General features: G+C 41.0%; 1 protein-coding gene across 2 annotated transcripts; it reads right to left on the reverse strand.

Moving 5' to 3' along the window:
* Window positions 1–8: 8 nt before the first annotated feature.
* Window positions 9–24,495, reverse strand: PATZ1 (POZ/BTB and AT hook containing zinc finger 1). 2 transcript variants are annotated; one of them, XM_074887360.1, is made up of 6 exons: window positions 23,216–24,495; window positions 20,772–20,835; window positions 17,380–17,451; window positions 14,842–15,013; window positions 8,984–9,121; window positions 9–7,087 (listed from the first exon to the last, which is right to left on the reverse strand). In XM_074887360.1, the coding sequence occupies exons 1-6, from the start codon at window positions 24,493–24,495 to the stop codon at window positions 6,669–6,671; spliced, it is 2,145 nt and encodes a 714-aa protein (XP_074743461.1). In that variant the 3' UTR covers window positions 9–6,668. The 2 variants fall into 2 exon arrangements, with proteins under 2 accessions (XP_074743461.1, XP_074743462.1); XM_074887361.1 differs by lacking the exon at window positions 17,380–17,451.
* Window positions 24,496–25,411: the final 916 nt, after the last annotated feature.

Here is a 25,411-nt window from a genome sequence, read left to right on the forward strand (position 1 = left end):
CTGCAGAGTTTAATTCTCTTTTGGTTTATTACTATTTAAAAATCAGTTTTTGTATCCCCTTCTACAGAGGCTTCACCTTCCAACAGAACATACAAAAAATACACACAATAGAAAAAAAAAGATAGGTAGGTAAGTTGCTTTATACAAACAGGTCCCTAAGAACCCAAAAAGGCTAAAACAGGCTCGGTTTCAATAGAAGCAGGCCCATAAATAGGCAAGAGACTTCATTCAAGTAGGGAAAGAGTCATCCATCCTTACCTAAGATCCTTTCATGCTCACACTGAAGAAAATGGGAGGATTCCCAGCAACTTCAGTAGAAGCAGGATTGGGATTCATCAGAGCCAATGGCAAACTTTTCTGCTCCTTCCCTTCCAAGGCACTGTCTCTTCCATACAGTGTGCAGCCAGGGAAAAATGCCAGTTTTCCTGGCCCATCCCACACTCATGTTTCAGTTGTTCACTCTACAGGACATCTGAGAACAGCCTTTTATTTTCTCTCTTACACTGTGTATTTGCACTAATTGCAGCAAACTTTCAGATTACAACAGTACTGAAGAGAAATTCTGAGCCCAAGAGCAAGGCTTGGTTGATTCTTTAAGAGCCAGCAGTCAGTCTGACAGCTTTGCAGAGGGCATGTAAAAATTGCCTGGAAAAGGCACCAGTTTGTAGACACAGCAGCCAAAAAGCTGTTAGCAAGCATGAGACTGATGTATTATAAAAGCATGTTCCCAAGCTCACTACATGACTGCAGGAAGCTCTAGAGCATCTATGGCTGCCAGTGGTTGGCTGAAGTGACCCCATGGTCCACATGGAACCCAGGAGCTGGGAGGGAGTCACTGGAACATCAGTGAGACACCAGTTACCTCCTTCCTTCAGCACATCTCAGCTCAGAGCCCTTCCAGGTCTCCAAAACTGCAGTACAAGTAGAGAGGCCACCCAGCTCAATCACATAAACCCTGAGAGCAGATCAAGAGTGCTAGGCAGGCTTTAAATTAATTTAAATATTTCACCTTTCAGGAAAAACGTGGCCAAATGTTTAACTTTCCATTACACCTGAAGTCAGTGAGGCCAAACGTCTGTAGTAGAGTTCAGCAGCAAAATTCTGCAGCACAATTTGGGATGTCAATCAAATCTTGAAACAGTCTTACCCAAGGTCATCATCATCTCATTTTATAGATGGGAACAAAACACAGGAAGAGGCTAGAAATGACACAAGGTGTTAATTCTTTACAAACAGCCATTCATTAGCTGCTACCACAGAGCAAACAGCTGTGGTTTTTCACTAACATGCTTTAACCATTCCAGCCATCACCACAACCCCTTACAGCCAGGGTTCCTGCTTCTGTTCTGCACCACTTTGCAGTTACATCACATCACTATTTTCAAGTTTTGGTTTTTTTTTTCTTTTTAGCCAAATAATAGTTCTCTGGTTGTTTTATAGCTATCGCAGTTATGTGCAGAGCTGTACACATCTGAGTTAAGTACCACACTGGCACAGGAATGTGTGGAGGGTGAAGGTGTCGAGGGAGCAGGCAAGAAGACATGATGCCAATGCTGCTGCTGCTGACTCTGCGACAGTGAACGTGGCCTCAGGCTGCAGCTGGGGAGCACAGCAGATGGGGCTGAAAGCCAAATCTGTTCCCAAAGGCTCATTCACAACAGCTGAAGGATCTTGGTTTGAAAGTGATGTTCAGGGTAGTGGGACTCTCTCAGGAGACATGGGAATCTTCCAGGATCTTTTTTCCCTTTTAAGTTTTCCTATTGATTTTCCCTCTTTGCTCATTTGTTTTGTCTCTTGGTGTGGAACTGAGAGCATAAGCTCAGAGATTCACTGTGAGTTTATGTTCTATTCAATTACAACTCAGGTACTGTGCCCAGGCAAAAGGTGAATGGTACACAGCTGGCTTAATTTACATTAAAATATTCATAATGCTGTTAAGGTATATTCATAATGCTAAAAAAGCCAACACATTCCATGGTTTTGTTTGGCACTTGCTCTCAGAGTTTCTGCCATGCTGAACAATTGAAAATATCTGATTATTTTTGTGGGTGATAAAAAAAAGCCTTTCCCATTTAATTACTTAAAATTTTGGTAACTGTTTTTTTACTTTGTCCATTTATCTCTCATGAAACCCAAAGAGAGCTCTTGCTCTCCTTTCATTCTTCCAACACTGAAGTCTGGAGTTCCTTTGAAGTTTACTTTGGCATCTACTTCCTCAAGCAAGCACCTTAAAAAAAAATTAAAGCTGAAAGTGGTACCCCACTCCAGACTCAAGACATAAGTTCAGATATTGATTTCTAGGAACAAAGATTTAGTGAAAAAACAAGACACTAAAGTTACAACAGAGCCTACAAAAAAATCTAGGTTAGCTTTCATACTATCAATTCAATTAGTTGAGTTAGATAGACATTCAGTTACACAGCTCTTCTATTCAAGTCATTCCTTACTGCTGACAGCAGTTGAGGGAGGAACAATAATTTCAGGGAATACGTGGGAAATAACAAATATTCCCTAAGTCACTGGCACTCAAACAGGTCTAAAATTGTGACTGGGCATTTGCAATTATTCAAAAGATTGGTAGGAAGACCAACTCCACACCATCTTATAGTTCTAGGCTTTAAAAAACAAACAAAACAATCATCCCCCCCAACATATAATACTTTGCCCTACTATAGTTAAGGCACTGGATTGAGAGAAGGAAAAATCTGTGTTCAATTTCTGGTTCTGCTATCAATTTCCCACGTCATCATGGGCAAATCACTTAGGATTGAAAGCTCACACGCACCACATTACCATGCATCAGGTGAGCCGCACTGTTAGGTCTGTTTGCACACATCTAACACGTGACAAATGCAAGGTAATGTCATTTCATTTAACTCAGTATGGAATAAATTCACATTAAATTGCTTTACCTTGCATTTGTTGTGGATTAACAGTACATAAAGATAAATTCAGGCAACAAAAGAAGCCTGCTAAGTCTGTGCCCCTACATTCAACACAACATTTAAGCATGCATGCAAGTGGTTTTTTAGTCCTTCATCTTTATTGCATTCGTTCACCTCTAAGCATCTATTCCTTTCTTGTCTGTCTTTAGTGTTTAGATTATAAATGGTTGAAGATGTTTTCATCCTACCTAATACACAAGGGTCAGAGCCTCAGTTGAGGGGTTTAGGGACTCCTATAATACAAAGAAATACTACACCTCTGATTATCTAAATTTGCATGAACTGAAGTTCCCTTCTTGGCAGGAAATTGCATCGACTCAAACACTGGATTGCAGTCCCACCAAAGAAGATAAGGAAAGGAGGGCTGGCCCCAAATGAGAGCTATCACATATACACTGATATGCCAATTAAAAATGTAACAAACAAGCGAGGTTGCAGTTCAGGGCATGTAAAGTACTTGCCTTTGAACTCTGAACTTAGGAGGCTGAGTTTTCTGTTTGGATCTGCCTTCTGTTCTATGAGAAGCAGACACTTCCCAAAGCACAGAATATAAAGAATTTGCATGTAGATTAAATTACTATCCAGAACAATATGCCCCCAAAGAAGCAAAAAAGCTCTGAAAACACACCACTGCTAAAGATCTGCCCAACCTACTGCTGGCACCAGTCTGCACCAGTCTCTTGTGTTGGTGCAAATCTCTCCCATTTACACTAGGATGATCTAGAACTGTAATTTCAGGATTGTTAGCTTCCTGCCCTAATTGTTTCCCTGTCCACTAGACTGAGAAGTAAGTAGCTTTCATTCAATGTATTCATGACAACTTAGTAAGCATTTTCTTTGACAAGCAAAATGCACAGTTAGTGTTTTAGAAGGCTTTCTTTTTAGTTCAAGGCTTTTCATTTGTTTCATCAGGTCAAATTCTGTAGCATTCAAAAGTAAATTTGGATACACATGGCCAAAACTCAACCCACTAGTAACACTAAAGTCAGTGGAGCTAAATGTAGGATGAAAATATCCTCTATTCTGTCTTTTGGAGTTGAATTTTATGACTAGTGCACCCTCTTTGAGTGCATACAGGAACATTAAGGACACAGACTTCTAATATTTTTCAGAATACAGCCTCAATTCAACAAAAATTTTTCTGGTAGCTTAAATACAAGCTATTAGTAAGTCAGAGTGACAGCAGTTGCATTTGCTAACCCCAATGAATTGTTATGCTGACTGGAAAGCCTGGTCTATCTTGACTTGCTTGGCAGCTTACAAGGTTGTCTCAGCAAGGTCTAGATTTGTAAGGTATTTTAAAATGTTTTGTTACTTTTTTGAAATGTCCTGTTTCTACTTGTCAACTAAGCTTATCAGTACAGCAATGCAATTCCATGAAACTTTAGTTTGAAGGTGGGTTCTTTTGGATTTTGGGGGTTTTTGTCCCCTTTTAAATGAGACTCATACCTATTCCAGGGATTCTGGGGGAAGATGAATGGAGAAGAACATGTCCTTCAGTCTCCCAACTCAGATTAATAGCAAAACATCAAGTCCACTGCAACATGCTCTCAATTTAGAAAGTGCTGGTGCTATAAAGAGAAAGCCATTGATTATTCATCCTTGGTTTATAATACTCAAGAGCAAGTACAAAAAAGTAGCTTCTTACAAGAGAGAAGCTAGGGCTTCTGAGTCTGTAGAATTTAGAATGTCATTCCAAAATCCATTTATTTACAAAGGCTCTATAATTCTAACACAAAAACAAACCAGGAATGTGTCTTATTTCAGTTATGTATTAGCTGCAGGGTTTGGATTAGGAGCACCTGGGCAACGCCAAGTTGCAGTGCAACAGCAGTTTGTGGCCAAGTTCACATTTAATACAGACATATCTCCTGCAGGGGATGTAGGTCCTGGTCTGAGGTGGTCTATCCTGCTCCAGCACTGTATTAATGATGGAGACAGCTACTGTTTCTTAGAATGCAAGTTTGGTGTGGGACTTAGGTTCTTCAGAGTGGCTTTTCTAGAAACATTCAGTACATATAGCACCTTAGTTTACCAAATCACTGCTTAAATCTTTGCTGATTAACCCTCACAACAATTGTGATGTAGAGAAAACTTTTCACAGATGGGAAATGAAGGAATAAATTCAGGGAGCTGTCCTATGTGACCTTGAGGATCAACAGCAGAACCATAATTATAACTCAGAGTATTCCTAACTCCTAACCCTGTGTTAAACAACATTTATACCTGGATTTGGTACAAAAGACCTTGACAAGTTACATGGGAGGAAAGGGAGGGTCAAGAAAGGACATTATTTCTGCACAAGTGATATTTTCAGATTAAATGGAACCTCCAACAGCCTAGAGCCCAGCTTCTTTGCATTTTATAATCAATTCTTTTTCAGAGATATGCTGTTTGCAATTCCCATCTCTTATAGCAGAAACCCTTCTTCTTTTGGAAAAGAAAGGAGTAAGACTGGCTTTTGCAAACCTGACTAGAGGCAGATCAGGAGAGCACGACCATAGCCAAAAAGCCCAGCTCACTGAGAATACAGTACAGTGTAGAGTGGGATTAATGTCTTATTTACTGGTTCTCATTTGCACACCTTTTGGACAGGTGGCTAAATTGCTCAAAAACCAGACAAAACGAGGGGATGCAAAGTAACATACTAACTTCTTTAATAGAGTCCAATCCAATTAAATCAAAATCACTCTGTGAACCCCTGGGTTTATTCACACTAAACAAGTCAGTGGTACAAAGTGTTAACCCGATAGCTGATCGTGTTTATACCCTAGGTCCCCACATGAAAAATGAGCACCAGTCAACCAGACTGCAATGGTATTTTTCCTTCCTTTTTTTTTTTCTTTTTTTTTTTTAATAAAACTATTTCTTTCATAGACTTAAAACAATCAACTAGCCAAGTTATTAATTATGGTACATCTAAAAAAAAATTAATACTAACCCTAATGTGACTGCTGTTTAAGAGTGCTCTGTGTATCGCCTTAGACTGGCTTTTCAGTAGCAATTCACTACAACAGGTCCTAAAATAATAATAATAATAGAGAATTAAAAACCTGACAGCAAGTTTAATGGTTAAAAGTAACAAAAACAACCTGTTCTGAATGGTGGTTTTTCCTCAGCAGTTTAGTCCTGCTGCAGCACTCACAGCCTCACAAATGGCAGAAGGGGTTCAAATTCTCACCTTCTTTAAATTTTTCTGTTTTTAAAAGGACAACTGCATTGTAACCTGCTAGGTACCACGGGGCATTTGACTTAATGTTATATTCAATAATGGGTCTGCTTTAAAAACTTACTGTTTTTCAGGGGTAGGTTAGGGAAGGTGGGGAATAGAGAGAAAACAAAAGCATAGCTCCCTGTAGCTGCAGCTCCCCAGGTGCCTTGGTCACTAGGACTGTCTAATTCTCAGATCAGTGCTGACAACTTTTGTCTATTCTAGAAGATCTTGTCAAAACACCAGCAGCAGCCTCTAAAGCTCCATTTGGTGTTTTAGGACATCTCCTATTCAAGGTCACCATCTTCTGTAATTTATCAGCTAAGAAGCATTTTCTCCCTCTCCCCAGTGAAGGTTTAAAGGTGGGGTAGGGCATGAGACAAAGAGGGAAGCTAAAATGAATAAAAAAAATTCTCAGCTATAGAACCAAATTTCATTATTTCCTCTTTCGTTCACAGCATCTTATCATTATAGCCAGACTGCTGCTTTGCTTTGTTAAGATCAAGCTGATCTCATTTCCCCTCTGGCCCCATTGGTTGCTGGTCGACCTCTGGATCCACGAGGGATGATGCAAATGCTGACTGGACGATCTGAAACCCAAATGACTCCAGGAGAGACATGTTCTGTTGGGGTGAAAAGGGGGATCCTAGAGCAGGACCGAGGTCCCCCAGTGGGCCACCAAGGGCCCTGACGTGAACTTTCTGTATGTGTTTGTTCAGATAAGACTTTGATCTGAAAAAGCTGCCACATTCAGGGCAAGGGTACTTCTTCTCTCCTTCCGTCTCCATTTTGTTTTTGCTGACTGCCATGTCACACGAGAAGGACCCATTGGTGCTCTGTTTCTCAGGAGTCTTGAGGTCACTGGTGTCAGAGAGGTCTCCGTATGAATCAGAACTCTCAATCGGGTCCGAATGTGAACATTTCTGGCCTTCTACGGGAAAAAGAAAAGAGAGAAGTTTTCAGACACTTATCCCCCAGAAGAAGTATTTAACATGCATTAAAATAGATTATATTGGTTACCACCTGATTTCATTAATGCCTGTCATGAGAGAATGATACACACTTAACATCGCAGTCCCTCATATTCTAAAGCCCTTGATCATAGGCCCTCTTTACAAACCACCAGGCTGCTACCAGAGCAACATCCAGGTTTTTATTATGGATTTGTCGTGATACTGAATGCAACCATAATGGGTCTCTGGTTTATATGATTCTTTTTTGAATCCCACAGATGTCTCACAACATTTATACCTCAGGCATTACAAAAGGATGGACCTAATGATGAGTTTTTAACTGTACAATCCATTCCCACACTTCTGAAATATTGTTGATACTTGGGGGAGAGCCTACAAACCTAATAAAGTACAACAGGCTGCAGCAAGATGTGAAGAAACCTGGAAATACTCAGCAAAACAGCAGTGAGCTACTGCAATTTCAGAAGCACAATTCCATTTAGTCTTGAGGAACTCTTTTTTACAAGTTAAGTGCAAGGCTGTTAGAAGTGAACTTCACAATCTAAAATTGTTCCATCTTTAACTGCTGTAGTGCGAAACAGGAGAGAGGTTAGGGACACTATTTTAAGTCATTTGGATACATATCCTGGCAAAGCCATTGGTATGTTTGGAGTGTTCCCCATTCTCCTCTGGCAGTATGCCAAGAAAGTTTGTCCACACTCTTTGCTCAGCACATATGAATGAGCGTGGGAAACCCAGACGTACTCCCTAAACAAGTCTCTGAATACAAATAAGCTGTATCTACTATTAACTCTAAAAGACCAAAGAACCACTTGGCACAACCCAAAAGACAGATTTGCTCTGGACTCAGCATTACAAACCAAACAGGATATGCATGAAATCAATACACCACTGAGCTGGAGTAAATCTCTTGTTAAGTCAGCACACCACCTAAAACCAAAGGGCTTCTGTAGTAACTCTATCAGGACTTCAACAGAAAAAAATTACACAACTGTAGCTTTCCACTGGCACAGACTTTGTTTAACCCAGCCTGCTGTGCTCTCCTGGGCAAGAAAAAACATAACTTTCTGGGACAACCATGGTTTTGAAGAATTTTCTGATGTTTCAGCTTCACCAGGAATACTGACAGCTCAAACCAAGAAGTGAAAAGCAACCTGTTCTACACAGATTAACACACAACTTTACTATTCAGAAGTTAAATACTCTTTAGCTATTCTTAGAAAAACATATTTTTTCCATTTTTTCCCCAGAAGTTAAATGCAGGTTAAAAACCAAAAAAAGCAACAGGAGTATTATCACCCTCTACCTCTCCTCCCCAACAACAGCATTAAAAAGTGTAAGTTTAATTACAGATAGTTGCATGGCTCCTAATCAACCTGAGGATGAATACTGCTTTCACCGCTCAGGAATCTTTATGAATTGCATTCTGCAGCTCCCCCATCCTTCCCCAGAAATCAGAAACATGGTTTGACTGACGCGAGATTCAAGTATAGAGGGACTAAGGAACTGTCAAGGATCTGCACCCCTCAGGCAAAATTCAAATACTGACTGCTGCTAGGCAGATGGTCAAGATGAACTAACGTGGCTTTTTCAACCTCTAAAATCAAAGAAGCTGCCAAAAATTCATGTACCCTCCTTGCATGTCCATCTCCTTCCCCCAGACTTGTTAAATAGGCTATCCAAGGACAGATATTACATACTATGTGATGCTATGTAATTTCTCTGCATCTCCCTAAGCTTCTCTCCAGCATTTTCCCTGTCCTTCCTCCCTCCCCTTTCTCATGCCCAGCCCAGCACCCCACAACACAAAGTTCTGCACAGAGCAGCAAGGTGCAGAGCAGCGAGTCTCTTGCCTTTGATGCCATAGGTCCTGACGCAGTGGAACGCTGCTCCCCCATTCGGGATGGACTCCTGGTGCCTGGAGACCTGGGGAAGGGGAACACCGTGGTGGGTTTTAACATGGACCTTTAAGTAGGAGGCAGAGGAGAAACCTAAACAAGATAAAAGGAGATGAGATCCTGCCACCAGCAAAGACACACATCTGCCTTCCCTGTTCTTTTTCTCATGCTCCTACTCCCTATTACAAAGTTGCCATTACACTAGCTTGATTTCTGGTTACCTACAACATGCTTACGTAGGATTCCTAGACATCATAAGGCAATGAATGCAATGCATACATTTCATTAGACTTCATTTGTTTTTTGGAAGTCATGATGAAAGAACAGCCTCCTTGAGAAACAAATTTTATGTAAGCAAACCTAGCAGGTGACGTGAAACTTTCTGTAAAAGAAGGCAGAAAAGACATGATACAAAAAGGCACCCATGTCTCTTCACCATTTTTGTGCTGGTTTATGTATTTTAATTTAAAATGCCTTCATCATCTGATGATACTTTGGAAGATAGTTCAAATCAGTTTAGTTTATGCTGTTAAGATTTGAAGGGACGCCATTTCGTAACACCCTCCTTTGATATTTAGTATGCTTTCCTCTTAGGTTTCTAGCATTTATAGTGACTTGTAGAAGGCAGAAAGCTGAGTTTTTAAGGTACACAATTTTGTTCTATAGTAATTTTTGAAGAACATTTCCTCTGTTCAGCTCATCCTGAGTTTTAAAAAACATCCTAAAACTCCTCACATTTTTTCTGCAGTTAACAAAAAACCCTTAATTTCAATATTTCTCTTAGCTCTGATCTGTAAGCCCAAACCACTGAAATTAAAAACATATTTCATACACCTGATTTCTGAACAAAACAGTTATTTACATTTGTGCATGTGCTTTTAAAAATTGTTTTTGAAGTCTCACAAATATGGCGTTTTCCTTTAATGCAATAAATTATCTCACATATATTTTGGAATGTTTTTTAATTCAGATTTTAGTAAGATTTGCATTTAGTACTAGTACATTTGGATCATGTATTAGGCACAAGGAGGACAGAGTTTTAAAAACTTCCTATAAAGGTAAGGCTATCAACAACCACCCTGATTTTTTATTAAATTTTGAACAGAATATTATAGCACTTCCATGTTAGAAACATTTTTCTTTAACTGAGAACACAACACAAGTTTCACCATCACAGACACAGAGTTCCAGGTTCCCTTCCTGGACAGAGAAAACCCAAGACCTAGATTTTTTTAAATCAATACAGCGTTTACAGCACAAGTCCTTGCAAGAGAATTTCATACCAATGCTTCACTTTAAATATGAATATACTACTGTAAAGCCATTTTTATCATGATATAACTGCATTTACATTTGATGATATATCATAATATATTAGGAAGGATGCAAAACCAATACTGGCACACCTCTGTGGGGTGGATTTTCTGACAGTTGTTAGTTTCAGGTGCTGAATTTAATAATGAATGTGGCTTTACACTAGAATTTGCTGTGCCTACCCAACAGAATATCACTCTACCCAGACCCTTCTTAGAAGCCAGGATCAAAGAGTGTTCAGGGGTTATTAAGAATTATATATACAGGACCTGCAGAGCAAAGCAGAACTCCGCAGCAACCTGCTGAAGGGGAAAAAGGGCAGGTTGCTGAGAATGAAGAGATAGTTACTGTAGACCCCTGAGTTGAAGATGAAAGTACAGAAAAGTAGCTACATCACAATTGAAGAAACCAAGAATGTACAACTCTCAAAATACAATGGGGCAGAATCACCTAGACCAAGTCATCCAGGCAATTAATGTAAGGATATTATCCTCCGAAATAATGCAAGACACCCTCAGACACAAAATGCTGTACTGAATATCTCACTGGGTCACAAAAGAATATATTTTTCCAAATACCAAAAGTTCACTGTAGACATGGAAAGAACCAGTGCTTGACTGGTAAAGGACACAATGTACAGATATAATGGTGATACTTTCAACTACAAGGTAGTTCCCTTATTTCATACATGTGTCTAATAGCCACATGCCAGCTGAGATGAGTCTTCTTATGTAGCAGTGCATTAAAATCTCACTGCCAACCATTAAAAAAGGATTACATACAGGTATTCAGGGTTTTTCTATACTACAATTAACACAGGAAAATCTGAAGTTGTAATCTCTGCTATACAATATTTTTTCTGAACTCTGCAATTCTATTTGTAGAGTACATTGTTTTATATAATGAAAACTGCCTGCAAAGTGTGTTAGCTCCCCTTTATGCACTTGGCAGATGAACATGTGAGTCATCAACTTCCATCAAAGCAGTAAGAATGCCAACCGCTTCATAGGAAACTGTTTAAAGTGAGATCTTTTTTCTTTGTTGTTTTTATCCTAATTTTTTTACTGAAGCACTTAGCACTGGCCTTTTTTTTTTTTTTTCCCCCACCAGACCTTAATTATGAATGCCTGTCCTAGGAAGATGGGAGATTCATAGACAATAATCCTTTACTTTTAAAAATCTCTTTAAAAACAAACTCAGGCTAATGCAGAGGATAAAGTGGCAGTATTTTTTAAAGGAGGAATGTATTTATTGCTTTATTGCTTTACCCATACACATCTCTCAGCTTTGCAGAGCAGATTATTTCTTCATACCAGAAGAACGAACATTTAAAACATGCATAGAGAGGAAATGATCTGCTTTATGTAAATGGGACCTACCCCTTGATCTCTTAGACAACATCTATAAGGAGACAGACTATAGAAATAATTGCAGGATGCTCCTTTTTCAAAAATTCTAATTTGGATTTAGCTGAAACATGCAGAAAGTGTGTCTTGCTTTAATCAACTCTGTATCCACCATGAAATATACCAGAATTCTATCTTATTGTAAAAAAAATTCCATCTAACTTGGAATATTTACCTTTCTCCTAATTTGATTTCTGTGAAACAAACAATGTGTGTCTGAAACAGAAAATGAATCTTCCGAGTTGCATATGTTATTACAAAGTACCACTTCTAGACTTGACAAAGTCATTACTCTCTTAAATTCTTTGAAAAAGCCCACACAAGCAAATGAAGTTCATAAGGACAGTAATACAAGGATTATGTAACAACAAAGCAGGAACAGGTCTTTTTTACTTAAACTGATTAAAGAGAATTTGCTTAAAAAGTGAGGATTGAGGATTAGTTTTCATAAGCACATTTTAGATGAATTCTTTTAAAAAAACAAACAAACAGAAAATGCCAGAACACCACCACATTGCACAGCTTCCCTGATTTAACAAGATTTAATTGCTTCCCTAATTATTCTAAACATAAAGACCCTAAGTAAGAAAATAACCCAGAAAAAACATCAAGTCACAGATGGTAATTTTTGGACATTACACTGTCATTTTGTAAAATAAATAAAATCAGCAAATGGGTACACGCATGACATTGTGAACCAGTGGCTACTGCCTTCAGCCAGGTACTGAGTTCCCCATCTCCTAAATCCTTTAAACCTTTAAAAGAACATGAGACACTTGATTAAGTTCCACGGAAAAGCCTTCAGTCTGATGGGATAAATTGAGGGATTCTAAGCTCTGTCTTTAACACCAGGATATGTTCAGCTGTGTACGAGTCACCTTTTCATCCACTTTTTTTTTGGTGGGACAACATCCAAAACTCCCTCTACAAGCAGCTTGAGCATTCTTGTTTGACAATTACTACATGCAGAGCTTGACAATTACTATATCCAGAACTAGCTAAATTGCAATTTAAAAAATACACCAGCACATTAGCTGAGGGAAGACTAAAACAAAATCCCATTGCACAAGCACCACAGCCACAGCACAACTGCCATCAGGGGAATGGTGCATAGCTTCTGACTGCACCAATACCTATCAAATAGATGTTTCTAATCCAGAAATTTTCCACTATACTTTTATCTTGACAGGCTCTACAATTTAAATGATATTTATTTAAAACAATAAACATTATCATTTGATGCTAGAACACTTTGGATTAAAAATTCTGCTGTCATGGATCATAAATCTATAATCAAATTTCACAGCTTATAACAATAAATTAATAACTCAGTTCTTTGACAAATTCAATCTGTAACTTCCCTTTCCTATGAATTTTAACACTGGGTAGATATTTAACCATAATTCACCAGATTAATTATGTTTTCTAAGTTCTGATGTAAACTCAAATTCACAACAGACTCTGACATCACATGAAATAAACTGTAAGAATAATGTAGTTGCTTAAAGTTTGCTGTACAACAGGTTCCCTATCCTTCTACAGAGAAGTGTCTATTTTATTTTAAATTTCCACTGTACATTCAAACCTGTAAAATGTGAATAAACCATTTAGACATTTCATTGTTTGAATGCCAGATCTATCTCTGTCACACAGGCTGAATTTCGACAGAGCTGCAGTGACATCCAGTGGTAGTTAAGTTGAAACTCAAGCTTATGAATCTGAAACAGACAATTCCTCCCAACCTGTAAGAGTTTCAACTGAAGTTGAGCAGGATAGCACCTGGATCTTGGATAGCATCTTCCATGTTGTTACCACAGAAAGAATTGGGATAAACTTAAGCAGTTTTTCAGAAGACAGGCCTTCAGCTGAAATGGAGGCCAAGCTTAATTTCGTACCATCCACCTGGAGCTTCAGAATCTGAAGATTTTCAACCCAGATGCCTTTGCCACTCAAACTGTTAACATCACTTTCAGGACCTAACAGACTGTTCAACTACTGGAAATGCCTCCCTTGCAATTTAATGTCACTCATTACTCATCAACTTGTAGTCATCCAAAAGCTCCCTGTACAGTCCTCACATTAAATACAGAACAGCTTTATTCTCTCAAAAGATTTCACCTCTCTTAAATTAGAAAATGGAACACACATTATAAAAAAACAACTCATCAGAAAAAAAAACAAGATTCCAAAACACAGCAGCAACCTCTTCCTACACTTACTAGGTATGTATGCCTGTGTGAGCCAACAATATATTTTGAAGCTGTGTATCAATCATTCAAAATTATTTTTCCAGCTTGCCTTACATCCCACAAAGCCTAAATTTACAATTCTCTCCAATTGAAGAGTACCACAAACAGACGGAAAAGCTTCAAAAGCTCTTAACCATATGGTTTAGTTTCACATAGTCCTGCAAGGAGCAGGGAGTTGGACTTGATGATCTTTATGGGTCCCTTCCAACTCGAGATATCCTGTGATTCTATGAAAAGCATATTTGTACAAATAAAGGTAAAGCACATTTCTAGCACTCTTAACAAAATTTGTTTTAGAAATGTACATTAATACAAAGCAATTTCTTGGGTTAAGAGGGAGAAGCAGCTTGACTTTACTGCTGCACCAGGAGGTTAAGCAAGACTGATAACATAATGTAGATATTTTTTTTTAATGTACAGTGTAAAATTTTCAACTTGGTGTGTACTTCAAAAATTCTTCTTGCAAACTGATCGCAAGGACTCAAGTCTAACCAGCTATAGAAAAAAAGAGGTGTATGGTGAGTAGTGGCAAGGCAACATATCATGGTTATTTTATAGGGATCTGGCTACTTAGCAAATGAAATTCCTAAAACTGTCTACAGTTTGCTTCAATTTGCTTCAGATTTAAACTGAGTTTCTTCAGGAACTATCAGCCATGTAAAAAGGCCAGACCTATAGCTCCATCAGTTTCAAGGTTAAGCATTCAGTAATAAGAACAAAGAATATATACACATATATGGTATAACCTCCTCCTGTTGCAGACAGAGTTACGTAGCCTTACAGCTTCCCTCAAGCGTTGTCCCATTCCACTGAAATAAAAAAAAAAAAAAAGTTTCTTCATTACCTCGGTTACAGATAGTGCAGAAATTGCTTGGTCCTTCACTATGTTTCTTCAAATGATCTGCCATATATGCTGCTCGCAAGTACTTCCCACACACCTGACATGGAACTTTGTCTTCATGACATGCTAGGTGTGAGCGCAGCCGGTCACGAGTGGCAAAGGAAGCATTACAAGTCTGCAGGTATAATGAGAACCATGTGACTCATCAACTCTGCTAAAAGCACTGATATTGTTGAATATATTTAGTATTCTTTAGAGTAAGTACCTTAGATCCTGTGCAAACACACAAACGACGTGATGCACAAGCCATTTTCCCACAAATAAAAAATTCAGATTACCAACATACTGCACAAGATGTGATGTTACTACTTGAAAGAATTAAGAAAGCAAGGAAACAGCTCTAGCATACTATAGAGAGTAAAACTTAAGATAGAGTTGTAAGGCCTTAGCTCCTCTCAGAGGATGAAGATACAAAAAACTTAACAAAGGAAATAGCACAAACCACGCCATTTACAGTAATTTCTGCCATTTCACTGAGCCATTACACTTCAGACCACTGAAAATGTCCTCTCTGTCATGTTCCTAAGTTTTACTCTTTGATCTGATCAATCTAACTTCAGTACACAGAATCCCTTTGGAGTATGAAGACATACAAACAAAGCATCAGAGAATTGGCTGGGATGAGAATATGACGGAAGACAGTAAAAGAGCCATCCTGGTATTCACAGTAGCAGTGCAGACAAATTGTAGAAGTGAAGCCTCAGAACTGAGCAGGTATCAAAATAACTGCATGACACTGTAATCTGTTTATAACTTACCCCTGATCAAGGTATCATATTACACTTACTACCATGAAACAAGCTTGATTTGGCATAAGATAATATTGATTCTACTTGCCCACTTCCCAGACATAATCCATCTAAGATGAGTAAAGGCTCCCTCCCATTTTTATTCCCATAGCAATTGGCAGGCATGCAGACTATGTATATAACCTGTTACAACAGCCTGCCAGTTCTGAAAGGCTTGCTCTCGCTCTAACATGCGAAGGAAAATAAATCACCAGCAATACACTGTACAAGTTACTAAAGATATAGTCTGAAACCACTGCTCACAAGTGCCAGAGGAAAAACAAAAGCAAACATACGTTAGAATGACCAGACCAAGCGGGCAACAGTGACATTCAAGAGTGTATAGTCTTTCATTTATACCACCTTTATATAAAATAATGCAGCGTTAAGATGTATAACCAGAACCCCCTAAGAGATAATATGAGGCTATTAAGTGACTTGGGAACTGGATATATTCTGTCTTTTCAAGTATCAGTGTGTAATTAAACAACTGTTTCAATAGAGACAGCCTTGTTAAAATAACAATCCTAACAAAATTCCAAAATTATAACTTTAAACAGGTGAAATTGATAATACAGAAGAGGATAACCCATATAATTTTATATAATTTAGTTAATCAAGAGCTTAATCAAAAAAACATTGAAGGCAGCTGAAAAGTACCTATCAATTTCAACAGGTTTTACACTCATTCGATCCTATGAGATGCTTAAGTATGGTAAACTCCCATAGAGCTGAGGCTACTCTGCAGCAAGCACAAGACTTAGCACCTCAGAGGATCAGGACTTAATGAACTTTAAAAGACAACAGTAAAATTATCTGGATTTCTGTGATATGCACAGTTTAACTAAACTCGCCAGACAAAGATTCATAAATTACAGGTAGCGAAGATTAAGAGGCAAGTTCCTGAACATGAAAGATTTCTCTTCATTTGAAATCTCAGTACACAGCGCTGAGCAAAACAGGTGCAGCTTTCACTTACTAAAATGTTCTTAGAGATAAACACTCATTTAAGGCAGGATTCCAGCACTGATAGTAATCAATCTGTTGGATATCAACTAAAGATATATAACTAGACAATCAAGGATGACAGCCAAGAGATCCATCATCAATAAGTCTAAAATATTGAGCCACAGTAAGCGTCCATACAAAAGCATTGGGAGTGCATTAGTTGATGAAGCAGACCAGAGACAAATCACATAAATACAGGGATGCCAGAAGTAAAACCATATCTGTCCCATATTGAACTTATCAAGTTGAAAGCTTAGGGAAAGGCAATTTGATCATTTCTGTGTTTGATTTCTCACTCTTGCTGCTGAGTTGTGCAAAGTTCACCTTTGGATAAGCTATATAGTAAATATATCTGCGAAGAAGCTTAAAAAAAAAAAAAATTAAGTCCAGTGGAGAAAGCAAGAACCAGTTTAGCTGAATCATAACAATGGGAGACAGGACTAGGTTTAAAGAAAACCCCAAAGTTAATATTCAAATAGTTAATATTTATAAAAGGTATAGAGCAAAAAAAAAAAAAGTTTTATTTTACAAAAGATGTGAAGTACTAAATGAGTGCTAAGTATTTATCATTAATTGTTAATCATAGAAGAAAACTCTCCAGTGCTTTCCTATCAAACATTGCACAGGTATATAAATAGATCAAAAAGAATATATAAAGTTTAAAAAAACATTGTTTAAGAAATACCTCTTGAAGGTTCAACTTTTCTATGGATGTGGATGTCTCTGAGCTTATTCCATGGTGGCTGCCATTTTCCTGCTAATAGGCAGGAAGTAAGAGAAATTAGGACAGGAAGAAACTCATTCTGCATTGAAATCAATGGGAAAAGCACTGGACTGGGGATGCCAATTTTAGGTTTACTTAAATAAATAGATTTTTTTTTTGTCAAAAGTTGTGCTTTAATTTAACCTGCATTTTTGTCTTTTTTTTTTTTAATTTAAATTTCCAGAAGAACAACCTGTCTCTTGTCTCTGAGAAGGAGCAAACTTCTGTATTCTCCCCTTGTTCTTTCACGTCCACAGATTTTCAGATCACCACTTCCTCCCAAACTTCAGCCTAACTTTCATACCATTCACACTCAAAAAGCCAGCAACCCAGCTTCACCTCTTCCCATGACAAGTTAGTAAACTGAACTATTCCATTATGGCCAGAAAACTGACTTACCCCTTCTCCTACATCCAGAACAACTGTTAGGTTAAAAAAAAATAAAGAAAAAAAATGACCACTGTAACAATCCAGGCAAAAAGATCCAGAGTGTCATTTGGTGTCTTGTCTGGACACCAGAGCAACTTCTTGGATCTGATTCCTCATCTGCCTTGGCTCTGTGGAGGCCTTCCCTATTCTGAGTCTATTTTAACAATAATGAAAAAGCTGGAATTAGGTCTTTGTCTGGCACCAGGTGCTACAGGTGCTGGAACTTAGGATAGTTTAAAAGATCTGTGAAGCACAATTGTTATTTTAGGGGAATGAGTGCAGGATTACATGGTGAGCTCTGAAAATTACAACTGCTGCAGTGATGCTCAGCTTACAATTGTCCTGCTTCCCATAGTTTCATTTTATTTATTCTGAAGTTGGGCTGACACCTTCACACTTTTGTTCTGGTAACCCAAAATGTACCATGATGTCACATCAACAAAATATTAGATATCCACTGGTTTGCAAAGATATGTGAGGGTTCAGGTAAATGCCCAGTGGATTTTGTTTAAATCGTAAAGAGCACCACTTCCAAGAATGCATCATGGTAGAGGATTCTGGAAAGCTTTTCTGTTTACTGACAGAATACTTCTCTTTTGCAATAAACATAAACAAAGCATGACAATAACAGGAATTTTCAACAGGAACTCAACAGATTCAAAAAGGATGCTCAATGCTGTTCAGGCTGCTCTCATGGGGAGCTAATTTGCCAAACAAAATCAATGGAAAAAGAGAATGGAAAATGATGAAACAACATGCCAATATTACACTATTTTCCTTCTTAGTGGCCAGATTCTGTGTTTAGATACATGTCATGGAACAGAAGTGTTACTGGTTATGAAATAATCACAAGGAAAACTTTATCAATTTATACATCAATTTTCAGATTTGAAACAAATTTTCAGTGTGATAGCATCCCTTCTGTGGTTTGTACCATGTGTATCAGATCTGTGCATATTTAAGAAGACTTTCTACATCTGACAGGATATTATGAAATATTTTTGCAAAGACACACAACAGTTATTTCAACAAGTTTTCTACACCTTAAGATCATGAAAAATTAACTTAACTATGATTTAAACAAAGCAGTCAAAAAAATCAAAAACAAACCAAGCCTGAATGACAACCTCAACTCTGGCCTGATGCTTGTAACCTATAGCCTATACCTTTTAACTGAAATGAACGGTGCATACAGTATTATGGCACTTTAAACAATACACAATGAGAAAGACTGCTCTTAGAAATTGTTATCACAAAATACATCTGTGGAAGGAGATGGAGTTGAGCTTGGCTGTACAACCTTAGCTTCCATCTTTCTTTACTTTCTAACTCTTAGTGTATCCTCTGATTCATACTTACAGAGTTTATATTTAATATTCTTAAATCAACCAGAAAACTATAATAAAATTGGCAAAGGACAATTCATGTCTATCAACGTTATTCATAAACTGTGTTTGTTCAGTAACCCTGATATCAACTGGCAAAAGACTGATGAGTTTCTGTTTATGTTGGGACCTAAACATTGGTTTTCATACTTGCATACAAATACATGCTTATGGAAAAATTTTGTAGTTGTCGTCAGTTCATCCACCCAGACCCCTTGCTATCCCCAAATTCCGAGGTCTTTTTATGAGTGGAATTTTCCAATTTATATAAATCTATAACTCCTAAATCATCTTAAGAATCTTAAGCCAATCTAAGGATTTATACAGGGTATGCAGTTAAACCAATGTGAAGGCTCTATGGCTTGATTTTCAAAGGTGCTGGGCTCCCACAGATCATATGGAGGTCAACAGAAATCTTTAGCTGGCTCTATATGTCTGACAAACTGTTCACTGGATTATTAAAGTTGAAGAATGTTTCAAAACTGTCACAATTTGGTGGAAACATAGGAGAGGTGTATCAAGAGATGGGAAAAAAAATGCAGATCAGGAGGCAGCAGTCATGAAGGATTGACTAGGTTCATAAAATGTGGTTAAAAATTTCAGAAGAAAAAAATCCTCTAAACGTCACTGTCTTCAAAGAAAATTAAAATTATCTTGCTCCAACTTTCTTTAAATAAATAATTAAATAAATCTTTCTTCAGAGACCAAGCATGGAGACTGTTAGCCCAACAACTGTTTTAGAAGTTTGCCCAACAACTATGTGAAGACAGTATGTGATAGTGGAAGTTTTTTCTCAACTTTGAATTAATACTTCCGGGCACCTTTTAAATCTCTCTACAGATGAATTACAAAATATCTTTCTTGATTTGATCTTTCAAACTCTAATGAATAACTTATTAACTGTAAAAAAACTATATACAACATTATGACATTGTATTACAAAGACTACTGTGATGCTGTTATCTATATTCCCCCTGGGTTAAAAAAAAGCTTCCAATTTTGCTCAGTGCAATGTTCTGAAGGCTATGTGATAAAAAAATAGAAAGAGCATCTTGGCAAGTTATGATAATTTACCAATTTTATTTTAAATTATTCTAAAAAAATGAAGTCAGCATTGGAGCCTCCTGCTGGCAACAACTGCAATAAAAAAAAAAAAAAAGGGGGGGGGAGGGGGCCAAAGGGAATAATTTGTGACGTTGACTGTGAGCCCAGGGAAAGGTGGCTGGGTAAGAGATCCAGGGTGAGACTGGGAAAGAGCAGTAGGGAAGAACATCTGGTAGAAGGCAAGGAAGGCAGGAGGACCAAAGCTGTAGATGACACAAGGGGCTGGGGGACAGGAGGGATGTAAAGCAGCTGTCACTGTTGAACACTGTTATTTACGAACGTTTATCCCAGTTCATACATACATGGCATTTTTACTGATACTTCATGATTGTCTGCACACATAAATGCAATGCCAAATATTACCCATACATCAGTCTAAACCCCTCCAGCTCCTACCTGACACTTGTGAGGTCTCTCTGAGGTATGCACCTGTTTGATGTGTCCATTCAAGTGGTCTGGCCTTAAAAGAAAATACACATAAGAACACTTAAAATAAATACTAAAAATAAACTTACAATATTAACCAAAAAAAAAAAAAAAAAAGATCCCAGTGGTGGATCTATTACAAATGTAGTGATATTTAACTTCCAAAGAACCAGATCACCAACTGGGACACTACCTTGGTAAGTACTCTCTCCAACTTGCTAAAAAGGCAGCTTTTCCTCAGGAAGAAATTATGACTGAACGATCAGAGAAAACAGAAAATACAAGCTACAATTTTCAAGCCTGCATGTCCCCTTCCAAAATCCTATTTAGATCTTGACAGTCAGGGCACTTTGATTTACAGTTGCTGAGTATTTGAAAGTCAGACCCTTTTGGTTTATGTCACAAACACAGACGTAAGAAGCCAACTTTAAGCACCTCTGTGCAAAAAGACTGACTCTAAACTCAGTTGCTGTGACACATTTTCCAGCAGCAAGATGAAAAAATACTGTCCTAACTCACAACTTGGTGGGGAGACTGCATTAATACAAATAAAGTGCTCTGAAGGTCCCAACTAGAAGGTGCAATGGAAGAGCAAATTATTACTGAAAAAAAGTTCGACCATTCTTCACAATCGGTAAAGCCTACTTTGAAGAAGAGAGAACTGAATAGCTGCAGATTTTCCTGGTGGGAGTTTCTCCTAGCGGGAAGAAAGCTTTTCATTGTATGAGGCCAAAACTGCTTGGAAACAAGTTCTCCACCCTCTCCTCCCCCAACTTCCCAGCTGCGCCAATGGGAGGGCACGGGATGGAATTCACGCACTGCAGACAGAAAATAGCCTGAACTTTGCAGTCAGGCTGTTAAACCTGATGCTCCAGCAAGTGGGCTGGGGCGGTGTAACCGGAAAGACTGGTTGGGGTCCCTCTGGGTCCCCCAAGCCTAGCAACCCCTCCTGCTGCGCTGCTGAATGAGGGGAAGGACACTCAAAAGAGACATCACGCTTCCAGCTTCCTTCGGCTGCTCCTACGACTGAATACTGCAACTTAAAGAAAGAGTCTCTACTTTTCATTCATACTTTGGTTTTACAAAGATATGCAGACAGTTTTGTTGTTTACTTCTATAACAACATTCCTGCCTGTTCACATTAACTTCGTGGGAAAAAAAATCGAACTCAACATGTATCTTGCACTTTCCCTTGTTGACAACAACCTTTCATACAGCAACAGCAGAAATCTGTAAGTGTGAATAAAAATAATAAAAATTGGCAGACGATCCCAGGTAGCGCTATAATAAGAAAAATACTTTCACTTCTAGCCACAGATGAAATTTTCATTTTATGACTTTCCATCACTAAATCTGCAGTCCCTAATTATTGCCGATTTAAAAAAAAAAAAAAAAAAAAAAAAAGAGTCTACATTTTCTTAACTTATTTCAGTAACAAAGAGTCCCTCTATCAACAAGGGATCTAGCAGGGGCACAATTCCTACGTTTACATAGCCTGGTAGCCTTTTGATTAGTTTTCCTATCTCGATTCCTTCCCTCCTGTTAAGAGCAAAGCAACTGCTGTAGAAAATCGACTGCTGCTACAAAAGTAACACAAAGTATGCATCCCCCTCCCCCCACTACTTCTAGTCTCAAAGCGAGCATCAAACTTCCAAAAAAGTTTGAAATTCATTAACTCAGACTATAAGATACCACTAACACGACTACGTGTATCAAACTACTTATTAAATTAACTCCCACAAACAGCGACAACAAGAAATCAGCAACATTAAATGCACAGATCTTACGTATGTTGCAGGGCAGAAACAGGATCCCCTTCAGAAGGATGTAAACCCAAAGGACACAAAGATCATGTATTAAAAGATACTTGATGCTGCAGCCTTTGAAATCTCACCTCTTCCTTCACATTTGGGTGATAAAAAACATTACGAACTAAGAGAAATGAAGGGAAGTTAAGAAAAAGAAAATTTAAAATGGATACGAGAAAAATAATAATCTTGAGATGTATTAATATTTTGCACTTCAACAGCACCTTCAAACTACCTACAAATCAGTAGTCTCCAGACACTTATGTGAGGTAGGTAATTATTTCACTACCCATTTCACGGAAGAGTCATCTGAGGGAGAGACTGATTTGCCCAAGGACACGCATACACCAAGCCTGGGACAAAGCTGGGAATGTTACCCAGAAGCCAGCTGACTCCCAGTTCTATGTCTTAATTACTTTTAAACCCTTTCAAGAGACTGTAGAGTACTGTCCCAGCGGAAACGATGGAAGTCTCATTTCTCCAGACATTTTAAAGTGGGACAGTCAAACTACCCTAAGTACAAATTGCTCCTGTTTCCCAAGGGATAGGAAAGACAACTTCCTAGGTCTCCGTTTGTGTCTAAGGTCCTTCTAAGCACTCTCTTACCTGGAAAAGCCTTTTCCACAGCTCTGGCAGATGTAGGGCTTTCCCACAGAGCCATCGTGAGATCGAACGTGATAGGACATCCTGTCTTTCCGCTTGAACCGTAAGCCACACACTGGACAAGAGTAAGGCTTCTCGCCAGAGTGTGACAGCTTGTGCCGATTCAGGTGGTACACGTCCCGAAAAATCTTGCCACAGATCTCACAGGCCACCTGTTTCCTCGTCCTGCTTCTTTTTCGGGGTGCATCGGGGTCATCCTGACCGGGGACACCGTTTTCACCCAGTCTTGGGGGTGGGATGTCTATGTAGCCCAGCTGCAAGCTTGTCACCCCGTGTTGAGCCTCATGCTGACGAAGACGATTAGCATCCGTAAACACTTTCCCACAGAGGCCGCAAGGCAGGATACCGGCCTCCCGCAGGCCTCCTGGGGTACCAAACATCATGGAGTCCAAGAGATTGGCTTTGCGGGGACGCCCTCGGCCCCGCTTGGTGCTTAAAGTGGGGGCACTAGCAGCAACGTTCTGGAAGGGCGAGGCAAGCAGCGGTGGGGACAGAGGTCCTGCCACCATGGGCAGGCGGTCCACGCCCTGCAGCACAGGTAGGGAGGACTGCGCGGCAGTGAGCGCAGCCCGTGTGGCCTCGTCTTCAGGCATGCCAGCGATGCCGTTGCCATTGGGTGCCAAAGCGGCACCGTTGGTCATGTCAAGAGGGAAGCCAAGGTCGGCAGCCCCCGGACGGAAGAGCATGATGTCGGGGCGTGCGGGGGGCACGAGGATCTGCACGTTGGACTGCTTGATGACCTCCTGGCAGATGTCGATCACGGAGCGCATCAGCAGGAACTTGGCGGCCGTCATGAGCTCCGGGAAGCTCTCCAGCCGCACCACGATGCGCGACGTGTAGGCGAAGTCCAGGATGTCTCCGAACACCTTGGAGCTGATGGTGTGCATCTCCAGCTCCCGCCCGCCCCCGGGGGCCCCGCCGGCCGCCGCGGGGGCCCCGCCGGCCGCCGCCGCCTCCGCCGCGCCCCCCTCCGCGCCGCCACCTGCCCCGTCGCCCAGCTGCGCGCTGAACACCGACTCGAAGTACTCGCTGCAAGCGGCCAGCACCGCCCGGTGCGCCGGGAAGCTCTCGTCGCCCACGCGCAGGAGCACGTCGCAGAAGCGGCCGCCGTTCTTGCGCTGCTGGTTGAGGCTGTGCAGCATGTCGGCGCTGTGCCGGCTCACCTGGTACGTGTAGCAGCCCGACGAGGGGCCGCAGGCGGCGGCCTCGCTCACCCGCTCCATGGGGCTGCGCCGCCCCGCTGGCGCCCGCAGGGGGCGCGCGCTCTCAGGCCGCCCGGCGGCGCGCGCCGCCTCCTCCTCCTCCTCCTCCTCCTCCTCCTTCTCCTCCTCCTCCTCCTCCTCCCCGCCCCTGGCCGGGCCGGCGGCGGCGCGCGCTGCGCTCCCTGCACAGCGCGAGGGGATGGCAGGAGGGAGAGGGAGGAGGAGGAGGAGGAGGAGGAGGAGGAGAAGGAGGGGGGGGGCGAGACAAAAGGCTCGGGCGGCGGAGGGGCGCGCGCCGCGCGGGGCCGCCGCGGCCGCCGGGCGCGCGAGCTCCGCCCGGGCCCGGCCGCCACGAGGCGCTGCGGCCGCCGAGGCCGCCGCGGGAAGGGGCTGTGCGCGGCGCGGCTGCAGCGAGCCGGGAGGGAGGGGGGCTCCGGCGGCTGCGGCTCCGGGCTGCCGGCTCCGTCCGTCCCTGTGTGTTTGGAGCGGAGGAAAGATGGCAGCGGCTGCACTTCCTCTTGCACTTTCACCCCTGGGGGGAGGAGAAGGAGGGGGCGATACCACCCCCCCTACAAAAATCCAGCGGGGGCCCCCCGGCTGCTGCTCCCCGACCAAGCGCCGCCGCCGCCGGCTCCGGTCCGGGCCCCGCCCGCTTCGCTGCACCCGCACCGCCGGCGCCGCAAACTTTCCTCTCTTCTTCGGCCGAGAAGACCCCCACCCTATTCATAGAGACCCCCCCTCCAGCCACTCGGGCTCCCCCCCTGCCCCCCCGCTTCCTGCCCCCCTCCCTCCCCGCATCCGCCAATGCAAGAGCAGCCAGAGCCAGCAGGCCGGCCCCCACCCCGCCCGCCCGCGGGGGTTGGGGGCTGCAGTCTCCCCCTTCCCCAGCACCGATCCGCCAATGCCGAGCCGGCAACGAGGCCCCCGCCCGCGGCAC

Source organism: Strix uralensis, chromosome 17 (assembly GCF_047716275.1).
Source record: "Strix uralensis isolate ZFMK-TIS-50842 chromosome 17, bStrUra1, whole genome shotgun sequence".
Taxonomy (NCBI): domain Eukaryota; kingdom Metazoa; phylum Chordata; class Aves; order Strigiformes; family Strigidae; genus Strix; species Strix uralensis.